The sequence below is a fragment of the Hetaerina americana genome, unplaced genomic scaffold (assembly GCF_022747635.1).
Source record: "Hetaerina americana unplaced genomic scaffold, ioHetAmer1.1.p SCAF_32, whole genome shotgun sequence".
NCBI lineage: Eukaryota > Metazoa > Arthropoda > Insecta > Odonata > Calopterygidae > Hetaerina > Hetaerina americana.
In genome coordinates, this window is record NW_027286897.1 from 3478353 (window position 1) to 3495261 (window position 16909).

At 39.6% G+C, this 16909-nt stretch overlaps 1 protein-coding gene across 1 annotated transcript in view; it reads right to left on the reverse strand.

The window, feature by feature from the left end:
* The window catches only part of Eip93F (Ecdysone-induced protein 93F), a 30217-nt gene extending 14388 nt beyond the window's left edge, over nucleotides 1-15829 (reverse strand). The window contains exons 1-4 of the mRNA XM_071589055.1: nucleotides 15057-15829; nucleotides 13429-13616; nucleotides 11381-12291; nucleotides 3286-3436 (exon numbers count right to left, since the gene is read on the reverse strand). Of these exons, the coding sequence (XP_071445156.1) occupies nucleotides 3286-3436; nucleotides 11381-12291; nucleotides 13429-13616; nucleotides 15057-15150 (1344 nt within the window). The 5' untranslated portion in view covers nucleotides 15151-15829. The remainder of the gene's footprint in view (nucleotides 1-3285; nucleotides 3437-11380; nucleotides 12292-13428; nucleotides 13617-15056) is intronic.
* Nucleotides 15830-16909: the final 1080 nt, after the last annotated feature.

Genomic DNA, 16909 nt, shown 5'->3' on the forward strand with positions numbered 1-16909 from the left:
AATACCGCTCTGCTTTAAAACTAGGTACTAAACAAGTTTTCAGATTAAAGTGATGTTTTATTTCATGATAAACATTAAAATAAATGATTATTGAACTAAATCATTATATGGAGAATTTTCATGGGAACTGTTCACTCTGATGTCCCTAAGCTATATTATTAGTTAGTGAAAAACTTAGGAGTTTTGAATGCATGAAAATATCCCATTGGGAGGATGTATCTGTTTCCTCTTCCTACATCCTCTTCTATTGCATTATAACCATTTAACAAATAATGCTGCACAATAAAAAACGTTTTGGGTTGAATCTTGTATAAGTTCAATAGGTTGCCATATCCTTGAATAAGGATTTAAATGTTTAGTTTATCTCTTGCCTTCCCAAAATTCTTTTCCCTAACAATTATGCTCTAGTGTCCAAGATGGACCTGAAGGTAAGTACTTGCTTGTTTCCATCATTGAGGATGACCTCCAAACATTAATCCTTTTAGGACAGAAATGACTTAAATAGCAAACTTCCAGTCAGAAAAATATTTACAGTTTAAAATATTTCTAATCAAATCAATGTCATTAGATAAGCCTTTTGCTTTACTATGTCAACAAATTTACAAGCCATTACTTACTTACGTTAGTTACTGAAGACCGCATTGCCAAAATAGCACATTGTAAAAAGACAAAAGCAGAGCTCATGAAGAAATGAGATATGCATTAGAAAAGTTATTCATCTTCTAAAGCAATAGAGACAGATGCCTTTTAAAAAATTTCCATTTTGAAAAATATGAGGCCCACCAATGGCACAATCGGGAAGAGAAGGTTTTTCATTTTGAATACCAACCAATTTAATTTTAGGTGGGTTCCAGGAAATAAAGTAGGTGTAACCCCTGATTTCCCTCTTTGAGCTAGTTGCACTTTATTAACCACAACTTTAAAAATTTTCCTTCCCGACAACAAAACTACCTAATAGCTAATTCAGTTTGAATGGACATAAAGTTTCAATTCAAATTATGTTGATAATGAAATTTGTAACATAAGCACACTTGGAAAAAGTAATCGCTAACCAAAGTAACTCTACTTCAGTTTACTTGTTCCCATTTCATGTCTTTCTGTTCCTTGAGAAGTGAATTCATGACATCCTGGCCTGTTTTCAACATTCATTGGCTGAATAATGCTGAGAATTCATCATAGTGCTGTGAATTCGGAATAAAGAGTGATTGAATTATAATTATGACGGGATTCAGAATTTGATTGATTGAGGATGTGAGGAGAGGAGATGTTAATGTCCAGAAGGCTTTATCCATCAGATAAAGAATATTTAAGATATTAAACTCATTGAAAAGATCAAGCAATGCAAAGGTGTAGTCACTACTACTAGGAAAATCAAAGCAAAATTTAGTCCCAAGACTATTAATTTTCTCTGGAGGGCAATATAATTAAATCAATGAAACTTGAACACAGTGGTCATCAGATTCAGATTATTTGGATTGATGGGAGATCATTGACATTCCATTCCAGTCAAGAATAAGGAGGGTTTTTCTTGTTCAGTCCTTTGATCCCAAGATCAGGAGTTTCTCTCTTCCCAAGTCGTAAGCAATGTTTCAACTACCAAAATTTTATCGTCAACAGAAGTGATATTCAAAACATGACTTGACTAAGACAGAGAAAATTCTCCTTTTGATTATTTAAAGGAGTGTTAATATCAGTGACTGAAGTTGAGAAAAACCCTGTAAGCTCTGAATTGAATTAAGTTTCAGCTCATAAACAAAGTTTTTCCATGCAGTGTGAGTGTTGAGTGCCCAAATGCAAGTGTGTATAAATTTAAATGCAAGTATATTCATCCTCAGAAGAAAAAAAATGTAGAGGCTTTGGCTAAAGTTGCTCATCAACACTGGACTTTAATTGAAGGATAATAAAGTTAACTTTTAATGGCCAAGACGAAGTGAAAGCCTTGGTATGCTTTGTACGGGAAAGTAGATTTATGCTTATATTTTCTTCGATCAATAAATGAAGTGAATTCTCCAATGTTACCTAAAATGATTAGATGCCTCTGAATCAATGAGATAAAGCTAAGGAAAATTAAATGAACACTCCCTCTTGAATGATATTTTATGCCTGAGATTTCTTTTTTATACTGTTAAGTATTGAATAAAGTGCTGATTAATAAACTTGATAATTTAATAACAAGTAAAATAAAAAATAATATAACAATAATTTAATTAAGTAATATAACACTCAAAAGCACATCGTGATGAACATTATGGCATGAAGTCCATGCAAAAATATTAATTTTAGTCTGGTTTTGTTCCAACAATATTAAACATCTGCAAGCCTGGCATTTGCAAACCAGTGCTATAGCACATATATGCACTATGGATCAACTTATTTCTATTAAGTTCAATGTAAATTTGAATTACCAATACAACTGTCATGCAAAATATCGTGAACTTTAGAGTTTTGTGGTTTTACTCTCTAAATTTGTCAAAATTATGCACATTCACCCAAAAGTACCCTAGAATTTTTAGATTATGTAATCACAAGTATTATACAGGCATTAATCAAAAGTATTACACCTGTACATACTGTTCAAAGAGTAACAAAATCGCTATAATTAAGGAACATGGAAAATAATGTCACAGTGCTGCTTACTAATTGCAGTATCTCAGAAGTTCTCAGCGGTATTGTCAATGTAGATTTTAAGAAGAAGCGGAAAAATAAAACCATGTATGAAAATTAATCAGAATTCAGAACAATTATGTAAATGGTGTTATAATTCAAATAACAGTTATATTTCATCAGTCCGAACCATTGTTGCCACATTTTGGACAATGCATGAATGTAATTCCTTTCCTGACATGACTGAATGTTTCAAAAGAATGTGATTAAAATGTTTGCAGCCTTGTTTTCAATTCAAGAGCTCTCCAGTGGCTGCCTATTTTCTTAAAATGACACATACCATACATACAAAGAAAATAAAAAGCCAATGTGATAAATATTTAAAATAAATTTTGAACATGCATTTCTTTGAAAACTACTATCTGATTACATTAATTAGGACTGCTCACATTCCTTAGCAATTTTTTTTTCAATCTATTTTAGCAAAAATGGATCAAATAACCCCCTTCCTTAATTAATATTAACATGCACTTATTGCAAAACACTACCATTCTTGCACAACTCAATCACTTGAGACATCATGCAAACCTAATTTGTAACTATGAGAATCCCTACTGCAGCTAAGAGCATAGAAAATGAATGACATTCACTCCTTACCCTCAAATCTGAGGGAGCACAGACCTTGTTGCGCAGAGTGGACCGGGGAATGCCATAGATGACAGCAGCTCTCCGTGTGCCTAATTTCCCACTCTGAATGTCCCGCAAGGCAGCCTGCAATTCCTCCTCTGTGTATGTTCTCCTGCCACCCAATGCACTCATCCGTGGCTTGGCTCTGTGAAAGAAATAAAAGGCAATGCATTTACTGCTGCCCAATCATGTGACAAAAATACTAGGAGAGTACTAAATCCCTTATTTTCATCCCTTTTAGACCCATTCTCAAAAGAGTGATGCTCTCTCAATCTTGAGAGTAGGAGTCAATGAGGAAGAGATACAATTTGTCACTGGACCTCTGACTATGTCCCTTTTAATGCTGTAATCTCCAAAAGACTTGTCAAAACCATAATATGGAAAAAATAAAGCAAGCATCATCCGTTGTGCATCTGTGGGAACAAGAAAAATAATAAAAAAGTAAAGCGAGGTAAAAAACTTATGGAAACAACAAAAAAAATATACTGAGCGAACACTTATTAATGGGCAAATGCATTTACAGCACGCGTATTACATTAGAAACATATTCAGAAGGTGCAGTATGTGAGCCCCTGGAATACAATGGAAGGAAACAGCAGAGCAATGATGCAACAGGATTAGATGTGGTATATAAGTGATACAAAAAGAGGAGTAGATTTTAAATTTCATAAAAAATTAGCATATAGATTGTTAAACAATTTTGCAATGCAATCAAACATGACACATGGAAAAAGCTGCCAGGAGTTAAGAGAGGAGCATTATCAATGGAGTGCCCACTGTAGTGACCATTGAAAGCCAAATGGAACAATTTTATTCTACAAGCAATACTGGAAAATGACAGAAGAGCAATTCGTGTTGTAGAAAGAGTTGCGAAGAAATATGGTGCGATAACAAATCTGGCCATGAAAAATATTAATGGATGTTTTATGGGGTGGAGGCATTCATTTATAATCATCTCTCAATTCTGGGAGACTCTTAGAATATCATTAATAAAAAAAATTCAAAAGAATAATTTTTTAGGACACTCTTAAGGGACTATGAGAGCTGCGGAAAAAACCAGCATATGATTCATTGGTGAAGTTGAAGACCATTGTGTGAGCAAAAAATCATGAATAAGAAAAAGATTTAACTCTGATGAGTAATACTGTTGTTATTACCATTACTCAATGCTAACATCCATAATTAAAAGCTAATAACAATAACTTATACTTCCATAATGATTTTCAATGAAAAGAGCTTATGCCATATTTTGTGTCCACTGTATGATCTCTTAGCTTAACACTGATTTACTAGGACTGCACTATAAGAATACCATTAACTTGACATGTTGCCAAAAGCATTACCAACATGGGAATTTCCATGATTACACTATGACAAAAGGGAAAAACTTAGTTAAGATTCTAACTATGATATCAACTGTGTCATATTCTTTACACATCCCTTATTGTATCGCATGATCTTGTGCTCACGTGATATGAAAAGGGTTACTACCTAGTGTAGTTTCTGTTGCTTTTGTCCAGAATACACAGGAATGCATAATTTTCACTGACCCAAAAGTTGGTAAAACTGAAGATTGTTTAGACCCCAGAAACCCTGTGTCAAGTGATGTGGTCTCTGGAATACTTCTCCTACACCGCTCTAATTCAATTCATCATTACTTTATATGAAACTTATCTCCTTCCACAAATAGAAGCATACGATACTCTCCACCTAAAATTATTATTTACTAGATTCACTGAATCTAGCGAGTACACCAATTCTTACATACATTTACTCAATGAACTATTTACATACCAATGAAGAATGGTCATCGAGAATGGGATAACAAAATAACCTTGCACTACTTAAACACAATAACACTTTCTTGATATAAAATGGTGTAGCATTTATAACAAGCACTGGGGCAGGTGAAATTGCCTTTTATATTAATGCTTAGTGGTGTTTCAATCATAAATCAATACTGGTTAAAAACATGTATAAATTTGACAATAGGGGGTGGATCCCCCTCATCAAGCATCATTTTACATACCAATATTAATTCTATTAACTCCTTTGAAGACCTATAATTTCTCTCTCTTACTCTACCCTGCAATGAATTAGCAATAAATGCTTATTTAGCTACAACCATTGATATATATGTGATGAAAAATGGCCTTGATGGCCAGAAATCAAATAACTACTTTGTATTATTCAAATGAACTGAGTAGCTGGGAGGGATATTTTGTGATAATATTGCTTAATTTGGTATCAAAAGATGTTGCAACTTCCTCACCCTAGCAAAATGGGCACTGTTTGGAAAAGGAATTCATAGCTTATCCATGCTTCCTAAAAAAATTAAATAACTATTTTTTATTCTAAACAATTAATATTTACTCAATTAAATTAGTCCAAACTAATAAAAATTATTTTTTAAGCATTAATCAGAAAAAATCTTTAACTAACTTGTTCTATGCTGAAGTTCAGAAATGAATAGTTTGTTTCGTCTGTGGGCTACACTGGGTAATAATAATAATATTTTATTAGCCGCTGATCATACGTATTATGTAGATATAAAGTAGGTACAGGTACCAAGGCCACTGGTATAGCTAGCTTGAGGGAAGGTGCAACCCAGGCAACACTACAGGTCAACTGGAGAAGTAGGGGAATTGGGATTAAATACCTCAAATGGTGTAAAATGAAATTATGAGGGAGGGGGAGAAGAAGGGAAGATAATTTGAGGGATGAATAAACATTCAAGTAAACCTTGTGATGCATGCTGGCTAAATTCTATTCACCTTATTTTCTTCTGCCAAATTTTTTGCCTTGACATATCGTATCAAAATCTTTTGCATATTATTTACCAGAAATCTATCTATATGTATACATTGGTACATCTGAGAATCTCACGCACACACTAATTTTCTTTTTTCAATGCATATTCCCCACCAACTGAATTCTGCTATCTCACAAAGTGGCATGCTTATCTATTTATATCCAAAAGGATGATTTTATGCACACTTACATGTGCAGAAAACTCTGGGATTGCCCCAGGTAGCACCAACTAGCTATACTTCTTATCAATGCAATGAATATATCCACAATACTTTTACTATACTACTAAGTCGCATTAAATTACCTGAATTGGATTGGCAAGTTAACCTGCTTCCACAAGAATATTTACATGATCAAGGTAGGTATTGAATTTCAGTCAAATTTATTTTTTCAAGTTTTTCAGGCTCATGCCCCCTATTTTTAATGAATTATTTTATTCCCAGCTCAAATATTTCTTTAACATGTACCACATACGTAATATACCATCTCTCAAGGAAGGAGCTCACTCTAACTTCCAGGAAAAGCAAACAATTATTTAATCAAATTTGTAATATGCCAGAGAGATATTAAAACTTGACAAACATATTTCACAATTAGAGGTTATGATTCCAGGTGCTGTAGATGCCATTTAACTTATTAAAAATACAAAGGTTGCACAAAAAAGGAACTAAAAATGTTACATAATTATTTAAGGGAGCAAATGATTATTTTATTGTAGATAAGGATTTTTATTTGAAAATGACCATATGAGAATACTCATGATGTGTGCCTACCTACGCAAAACTCAATCATAACTATTGTAGATACATGAACTTTCCATGGGGATAATCCCAATGATTCCAGAAATAATACTGTTATAATGGTTTGATTTTCATTATGACATTCCATTCCCATCATAACCGTTTTCTTTAAAATTTCCCCTCTTTACAGTTGGAGCATAATTAAAAATGATAAATAGTTAAAAACTTTAAAGTCACACCAATATAAAATTCCAGGTGCAGGCAGATATTGTACGTTATTAAATACATGAATTTGTAATGGCTTTGGTTTAAAATAATAATATCTGTCTATAGTATATTTGATGAGTGCAACCCATTTTCAATTGATTTTAGCAAAAGGTTAGCTGCATTTTCTCAGGAATGTTATGATAGCTGAATCCATGAACCTCTGATACAATATTTGAAAACTTGCCATTAACAGCACATTTGAACGAAATGAAAAACCCCAACATATCACTCCCGATTCCAATACCCTCCGTTTTTTTGTCTTTACTTTTCTGAATTTTTTCCTTGTAATTGCTTTCTGCTGCTGTAATTATGCTGCATAGTATGCTTCATAAAATCTAATTCAAATGCAACAAATTTAAATTAAATTTAATGGGTAAAAAACTACAAATCACAAAATTATTCAAGGAAACTGGCATTTCAATGTGTGTGATTACAATGTCAGAACCAATTTTTAAAGTATATAAGCCCTTCATACAAGTCATAGACCAGTGATAGTCATGAGATCATGGAAGGATTGGAGACGTTCTTCAAGAAATAAAAATAAAGCCAGAAGATTGGCCAGACATCTGTTGGGCACAGACAGGCCAATAACTTTCAAAGAATTGTACTTCAGGACTTAAGTTGAAAGTAATCAAACCAATTTAGACTCATAAATACATGGGGCTGCAACTGGCACTTACCTTGTCAATGGATATCAATTGCCCATCTTTGCTACCATCATGTAATAATATCTCAGACATCTTCTTCCCTCCCCAATTTTTCTGATGAAAATGAAACTAATAAGTAGGCCCTGTACTTTTGCAAAACATGTACAGGTTTATGATGATTATATACGAGGCTAAACTGTTCATATAAATTTGGTTTGTGTGGTTGATTCATTCCAAATTTTAATAAAATACCACCAAATAGATATTGAACAAGTTTTAGCTCTACAAAATGAATGGATTTGACTCTACCTGTTCACCTGAATGGCAATAATGCAACGGTTGACATCAATAAACTACTTCATAGTTATAGATCTGTCTTTGAAAGTGCTCTCAGCTGTATGTGAAACTAAGTGGTTATGGTTCAGTAGTCTTCCATGTCAAGGTAAGCTGTTTAGAACATGTAGATGTATCACAACAAGTTGATAATCACATTCATGGTGAGACAGGTAAAATAAGTAGGGTGAAATACCCTAAGACCCATCGTAGTATATTCAGATTAATGTAATCTTGACGGCAGATCTGGGTGACTGTATTTCTCAATGCATTTATGTGTGTAGAAAGCACTGTATAGGGTTTCAAACAGAGGATGTGGAACACATTCTATGGAAACCTAAGCGAAGCTAAATTGAAATTCATGATAAATAAGGAGTTCTTTTACCCCTGATTACAAACCAGACAAAAGCCTAATATGCTTAAGCTCACTTCATATTATTTAAGTGCCAAAAGTGAATCTGTAACTACCTTATTAAGGTTTGATCAATAACTTCAAGCTGTTTGAATGGAATTCTTGTAAATAAATTCATTTTGAAAATGAATAACTGTCTCCATGCATAAAATCTGGCACAGTAGCAAAATACTGCTAAGTGCATTTCCAAAACATCTCTTCAAGGCTAATTTCTCAAATCAGACTTAATATGCCAGCCTAAATAATCAAATACAAAAATGTATAGTATAGCAGCCCAAAGATCAAATGATATAACTCAATATTGGTCATAATGATTTTTGCGATTGCTACTCTTAATGTAGCATTCCTATATTTTAATGGATAAAACAATAGGCCAATAAAATGTCACTGTGACTACATATGAAGATGACTTACCCCATTATTTCAGGTTATCTTTTTTTCTGTAATAAGATTACAAGTATGGATATGACACTTGAAGCAATAAAAATAGTATAAATTAATATTGGTTTCAACCATTATTTGCTCTAATAGAAGTATAATGTTATACTGTTTTCCTAGATTTTCCTTTCATGTAGACCCACCTCTAGTTTCAATGTGGGGAGTGTTATAATACAAGAGTCAACTAGTATCTACCGTGTATAAAAAATAGCAACATTCTAGTGGAAAATATAAATGGGTCTGCCGACACATACCAGAATATCTAATTGAATTAACATGTACATTGCATTATTTTTTCCTGGCTTCTTATTTGCGAATCATGACTGACATATAACATCTATATATGACATAATGAGGATGGCAGTTGAGAGCATAAAAAGTATTCCATGGTAGAAATTCTACAAGTTGAGACATTTTGCACACCTAAATTAGACAAACTCATTTTGTACTGTCTAGACTAAGCTCAAATCATTACTGCGTCAGCTATTGGCCAACTAGTTAGAGATTAGATTGGTGCAGTTATCTATAGGATCACTCATTAAAACCTTGATACCACTCAGGTCGTTTTCTAAAAAGAGCCAAAACCTACACCTGGCTTCTCTCTACAATCCAATTCCTTATAGTAACCTATATACTCTAAATGATGTAAATGGACCTTAGTAGCTGTACATGTTAGGAGATTACCAGTATCATTTGTGTAAAAACTATCAAGATCTAATCCAACATCAAATCTAATTATTTGTAGAATCACCTTACTATTATGAATGTAACATTTCTATAATACAGTGAATAACTTTTACTAACTATTTTTCATTTTCTTTCCTTCCCTTCCCATCAATAGTAGCAGTTTGTACAGTTATTGGGAGGAAAATAAATGTTGGCAATAGAATGAAAACTTTCATTGAGCTCTCTCTCAAAAGGAAGTTCTCCCATTTAAATTTAATAATCTCTCTATCACAGAAATTATTGAATCGAGTCTAAGGCATTCCGCAAATTATCAGAGTGGATTTTCAGTTGCAAAAGTGAAGGCATCTTTTGAGAAACACAATTAAGCTCAATCACAACCTAAGGAAAAATGATAAATTTTGCCTCTTAATGGCCACTGACCAAGACAAAAAATATGGCATCGATGCAAATGAACAAAATGAAAATGAACTTATATGTACCACTGCCAAATATTCAGGTATGCCACAATATAAGTTTTGGATGATACTTAATGTAGATACCTGTTATAATGTACCTATTTAAAGAAGAGTGGTCTTCACTTAAATAGCAATCTATCCTAAAATGAGACATGCTTTTATTTTGGCCATATTTTGATCTCATAGCCAGAGAATAACTAGTTATCCTATTATAAAGCATTGAAAAAAAATGATGGTAGCTATAATCACAAGGGAGTGAATCATGGCAAAGCATTTACCCAATATGTGTGTCAATAATATTAATTTAAATACAATGGCAGTGAATGATGAATGGGTAGTATGAATAATTTGAGATGAGCACACCCTTTGTTTTTAATGCATCCTAAAATGAAATACTCAGGGTAGCATTCATGACTGTATCCATTTGAATAAGAATCATAAAAGGCAGCCTATGAGATAATCCCTGACATAACCCCAAGAACGATTGGTCACCAACAGGGGTGGCAGCAGCCTTTTGCAGCTGATTTTTCAAGTTAGAGCAAAGAATAAAATGGTGGGAACGAAGGGACCAATGGGACAAAAGTATCACATATTTACTCTAATTTAGCAATTAAATTGATTCATTTACCTAATTGATATTTTTTTCTTAAAATCGGGAAATTAAATCCGCAATTGTAAACATGATGAATGCCTCTGTAAGACCTACTGAGTTGAATATTATTATAATGTGAGACCATTCAGTCAATCTGTCTAGGTCTGGTCTGATTGATCCCCAAAAAAATTATTATCTGCATGTACCTTTGTAAATAGGTGTGATAGAAATAGAATTCAACTGAAAAAGAACACTATTAGCGAATTAATTCCATTAGACACCAAACAGGTAAAATTATTAAAATTTTGAAATCTCAAAGTGACAGTTGAAATTTTGGAAGAGAAGATTATTTGAATGAATTTAGAAAAACTAGATATATTGATTCATGAAATTTTCGACTGTAGTAGCAACTTAATGACGCCCACAGCAGTTTTTCATTCATTTCTGCATAAAGTTTCCTAATTCAGGTGATCGAGCTCACTAAAGTATCTCAAACAGCATTATGTGTAGAGTGAACATTTCAAGCAATTGATTTGACTTTCCACACTCTAAGTGACTTGATTGAAATTCCTCGAAAAACTATACGGCAAAAAACACAGTTAAGCACGACTGGCGCATTCGCGGCCGGCCTACGTCCCAATCAAACCTGAAGGTTCAGTGAGGATTTGGCGAAGGGGTGAATTACACGGGTCAAGCTCCACACTTACTTGAATATGTGCTTGTTGTCGATGTTCGGCACTCTCAAGGACGACGGCGGGACCGGGCTAATCCCCATCATGGGGTCCATATGCATTTCCTGGGGCCTGGAGGCCTTCGCACTCAGATCGAGGGGCTGCTCGAGAGAGAGGCAGGACGAGAGGGTGTTGGTTGGCGAGGGCGACGTCGACGAGGCACGTGGGAGCGGCGGCAAGGGAGTCATGGGCAGCGCTCCAGGTGGCAGCACGGGGGGGAAGCTGGCTGAGGGCGCCCTCCGACCCACTTCCTCCTCCACGTCCGACGAAGAGGACTCCACCGACGATCCCCGGTCGTCTTCGGTGGGCGTGGGGGGCGTGGGGCCGTGCCTCTGGAGCTGGGAGACGATGGCTGATCCGTGATGGGGAGGCAAGTACCAGGGGAACATAGCGACCCCTGCCGAGGGCGGGAAGAACTGGGGAGGCAACGACGGTGCCGCGGCCCCCGCCGCCGCGTTGGCGGTGGACGTCTTCGACGGACTCACTCCCGGCCGCGACGACAGGGTGGCGGCCTCAGTGATGAGTGACGCCGCCATGGAGGATGCCGCCTCCAAGGTGGCCATTGCCGCCGAGGAAGCAGGGATGCGTGGAGGCACTGCAAGGCTTGTGTTTGGCGTGGGAGTCCTATCTGCGTGGGGCCTTCTGTGGCGGTGGTGGTGATGGTGGTGGTGGTAAGGCGAGAGGTTGAAGGGAGAGCGTTCTATGTTTGTCTGGGATATGGGAGGTGTCAGGGGACCGAGGGTGGTCCCCTCGCCACCTTCGTTTGGTGCTGAAGAGTCCGTCTGGGGGTGTCGCAGGGATATGGGCAGGTGAGGAAAGGCTGCAGAGATGGAGTCGGGCAATGGCGGAGTGTCCCTTGAACTCTGGCTACTCTCAGAGTGTGGGCTCTGCATCTCAAAAGAAAACAAAACATGTTCCACTTATTGGTTTATACTTTTCAAGCAAAATGACTTACGATTAGTAAATTAAAGCTAGCGGAATAAGTGCACGATACAACTAAAAAGTTCTGCATGTTATTTTAAAGAGGAATACAGAACACTTACTCAAGTACTTTACTGCAATTTCTTTGCATTATTTAATATCATGAGCCTATCGGTCATCGATATCATAAATTTAAAACAAATGTGGCATCTGCACAATATATTTACATTTCAAACCAAGAACATATAGAATGTGCATCAGCACAGCCTGCTCATTCATTTGAAAATGTATAGCATTAATATATCAATTGTGGACTTTTTGGCATTTTATATTTCATTGGCACAAATTTTCTAGTCAAATATTAGGATGATTACTGACTAAAAATAAAAAAATTGGTTAAATCTACATGAATAAACCAATCAGTTATGATTTAAAGATCACACGCTTTAATTAGCGTTAAACGTTTTAATAATTTTCATTAAATTCTTCCGTAGAATAATCCAGTGTATTCAATTTTGCCTTTCAATATATCCAAATTTGATTTTACACTATACATGCACTTTTGGTGTTTCTGCTGAATCACAATCTGATAAACCCTTTGCTGAGCACCATTTTTAACATTTACCTAAGATTGAACCGACTGATTTCCAAACTATTCAACCACAAAAGTTGGTACACGTCGCGGATAAAAAATGCAGCCACAGTGTCATGCTAAAGTAAGACACGCTAGGAACACAGCAATCCCAAACCAATTTCCGATGCGATCTAATTTCCAATCCGTTAGTTATAAATGGTGGTACCCGAGAATTAAATCACCACGGCACTTCTCGGACGTAGGTCGTCTTGTTTTCGGTGAAGGCCGAATATAATCACCACACGGGGAGACGACGAACGAGGCTTTCAATTTATTTAAATTAATCTAATATGAGTTTGGACCAAAAAGGGAGTCCGTGCATAGTCACATCCAACCTGAGAACATCGGACCACTCTTTGAGTACATATAGTATTATTTCACTGGCAAGCGAATGCTCACACGGAAACCTATAGACACTCATAGGGCACAGTATTATACTTAGAAGTCCGACTAGTAAAAGTAGTCTCACCGTTGAGTCTAGGAAGACTCCTCCATCACAAAAACAACACCTGTCTTCGGGCTCCCAGTCTTTGATCTCTGTTGCTGATTCTAATGTTTGTGTTTCTTCTCCTGCCTTCAAGGGAACATTGTATACAAGTTCTTGGTATTTTTTCCATTTCCTTCTTCCCATCAATTCCTCAGCTACTCGTTCCAAACCTGAAACGACACAAGACACCTTCGTTCTACACATCGCAAAATCTATGTTTGGAGGATAAAAATTTAAAAATAATCTCAAATGGAAAAAAAACTCCAAAATGAAAAAAAGATGAACCGGTCACTTCCGATAAATCTAAAAAATCAATGTTATATTTACTGTGGCAAAGGGGATTGTATTACTCCGACGGGTAGTACAATTCCGTAAGACTCGAAAATTAATTTCGCGTCCCGAAGGAGACATTTCACGCACGAATTCGACACACGTAAAGTAAAATTTGTAAATACGGGGAGAAAGCGCAGTCGACGCGAGCGATGCACTTTATCGACTAATTTAAGAATTCACTTCCACATTTGGCTTCTTCCTAGTTCCGAGTATCGCATCTACAAAACTTCTTCGGCACATCAGCACAATATTTTCCTTCTTGCGCATAACAGAGAGAGGGAGAGAAAAAAGAGTGAGTTGACGTTTATGTGACTCTTACTGCAGACGACAAGAGTTCTACATGGGCAATATGCCGCGGCCTTGGAGTGTTGCATCGCACTATGCAACGAAACCGAAGTGCATGCATGCCGATGCATTGAATGGGAGGGAAAGGGGGGGTAGTAGTCACTCACAGCAGCGAACGCGAAAAAGCCCGCTCCTCGGGGAAAATACATCGGAGCGACAGCCAAAATTTTACAATGCCACCACGTGAATGCCTATATTTGCAAGTACTCGAATGCCTGATACTTCAATTTCGCCTCGTATTATTTACCTCACGATCTGGTTGGAAGTGGTGGTGGGTCAAGGAGAGAGTACTTACGTACTCGTCTCTCTCTCCTCTCAGTCGATGACAAGTAAAGGGGGGAGAGGCCCGGCGAACGGGCGGGAGGGGAGGACGGGAGACCGGGGGGGAAGTTGGGGGGGGGGAGCCGGGCTCTTCCCATCGCCGGACTGCCCCCTCGCACTAAGGTGTCCCACACCACAGCTGATGTTCTATACGGCACGGCGCCCTCTCGCTACGCTTCGCTTGCCTTTTTCCGCACTCATCACACTACTCTCCACCCACGAGAGAGAGATATTCGGAGAGGACCACCCTCTCAGGTCACCCCCCCATCCCCGTTCGGCAATGTCACGAGGATGCGTAGCGGGCAATTTTAATCCGAGGAGACACCGTAGAGACCACCGACGCCGCGGGAAGGGGGGGGTCGACGGAAAACCCCGTCCCGCGGGGCGGTAGGTAACACATTCACGGGACCACCACCCGATTCCCGAATTTCTCGCCTAGCGGCCCTCTCGCTCCCTTTCTTCCCTCCCTTCCCTCACCAACCTATCTCGTGTATTTTGGGTGTAACAGGTCCACTAGATCGTAGCGAAAATAACTCGTGGTTCGTAAAATACACGGCAACTGATTCCTTCTCTGACCCCCCCCATCCTTCGTCAACACTTCACGTACTCACCCACTAGGAATACAATGTTCTTGGTCCATCTCTGCAGCTCTTTTTTGATCGCTCGTCGCTCTTGTACACAGCGAGCGTAGGAGCACTCAGCCATTTTTGCCTTCACCCTGTTGTGACGTCACGTCCTCATGACGCAACACGTTGCACCGCGTCGCCGTCGGCTGGGATCTTGCAGCCTGCAATTCGGCGTCGGAGCGGGACGACCGTCGCGGCCGATGCGAAAACATGCAAAAATCCGAGGCGGGCGAAGGAGCAGAATCGAAGACGCGTCCGGGGGGGATTGAGTGGGAGGGATCCAAAAGGGGGGGAAGTGTGTGTGTGTGGGTGAGGGGGAGGGAAGCGAAGAAAGATTTTGACTGGTGCGGTGTGTGTGTGTGTTTGGATGTGAGTGTGTTTGAGTTGAAAGAGAGAGATTGACAAAGGGTCTCGGCACAGCGTGCGTGTGTATGTCGTACGTGAAGGGGGGCCGTTTGAGTCTGGAGCACGCGTGGTTTTTTTAACGAGGAGTGCGGCCCGTCCTCCTCTCTCCCGTCGAGGGGTCTGCCTTGGTCGTCCACGGGCGTCCTTCGGCGTCTTCCCGCGGCGGCGGCGGTGAGTTTTCGTCGTTCGGCTTCCAACTCCACCCCCCTCCCCCGAAAAATTCCCTAGCCTCCTTTACTGCCCGCTGCACCGCCTCCGACGAGTGAATGTATGTTATGGATCGCGCTGCAAGCAGCGGCTGAGATAAGGGGGAGGAGGGAGGGGCGGTAGAGAAGGGGGTTCGGCGGCTTGGGGAGGGGGAAGAGAGAGGGGAAAAGGGGGCGGAGCGGAGAGAGAGAGGGGGGGGACGAGGGGGGGGGACCCGGTGGACTTGGGGAGGAGGAGGAGGAAGATGGGGGAACCCGTGGTGAAGGTGGAGGGGCGATCGGAAGGGGGGCAAGGATAAAACCATGCCCTACGAAATATCCGAGTGTTCCGTCGGGGGAGGTTAATTGTCCTGCGTCTTTCCCTCTGTACTGAGCACCGCCGCGCGTGTGTGCGGGAGAGCGAATGGTTACATTTCGATGCGAGATTGTTACCCTCCCCTCGTTTCCCTCCCTCCTCTCGGAAAACTATCCCCCCTCCACCTCTCACCCTTCCCCCCTTCCTTCCCCTACAATTCCCTCCCCGTCTCTCTCTTCCTCAGTTCGGCTCCTTCCCTCCTCTCCTCCTCGCTCTGAACTCGCAGCGCCTCTGTGTGTTCCTGACCCAGACACTTTTAGTTTGCGTTGCCCTTCTCGCCACGCCCAAACACGCTCGGAGGGGATGGGGCCCGGAGGGAGAATCGCAGGAGGAATCGGAGGGGAGGAATAGAGGGAAGGCGGAGGGTAGGGGAGAAGGGGGAGCAGCGGAGGGGGGAAGGGAGGCAGGAGGGGAGTGGCGGCAGCGGAGGGGGAAAATGGGGAAGGGGGAGAGTTTCGAGATTGATGGGACGGGGGACGGAAGGGGAGTGAGGGGGCGTAGCTCGGGAAGGGGGGAACCGGAGAGTAAGGGTGGGGTAGCTGGAGGGGATTGGGAGAGAGGGGGGGAAGGGGTTGGTAGGGGCGATGAGAAGTGAGGAACAATGGTGGGACGTATGGAGAGGAGGGAGGGGCGGAGACGCCAAGGAGAGGGGGGGCGGAGGAAGGGGGGAGGGGCCAAAGAGGAGGGAGCCCCATGAACGGCTAAAGCATTCGTTACGTAAATTCCGTCCTTTTTCCCTCCGCCATTGGAAAATACGGCGACGAAAAGCGGGCGCAGAAAAAAAATTATTATGGGAAGTGACGGGAAAAAAATGGGTGGAAAAGGTGGGGTCTTAGAGGTGAGGGGGCGCGAAAATGTGCCCCCCATTTACC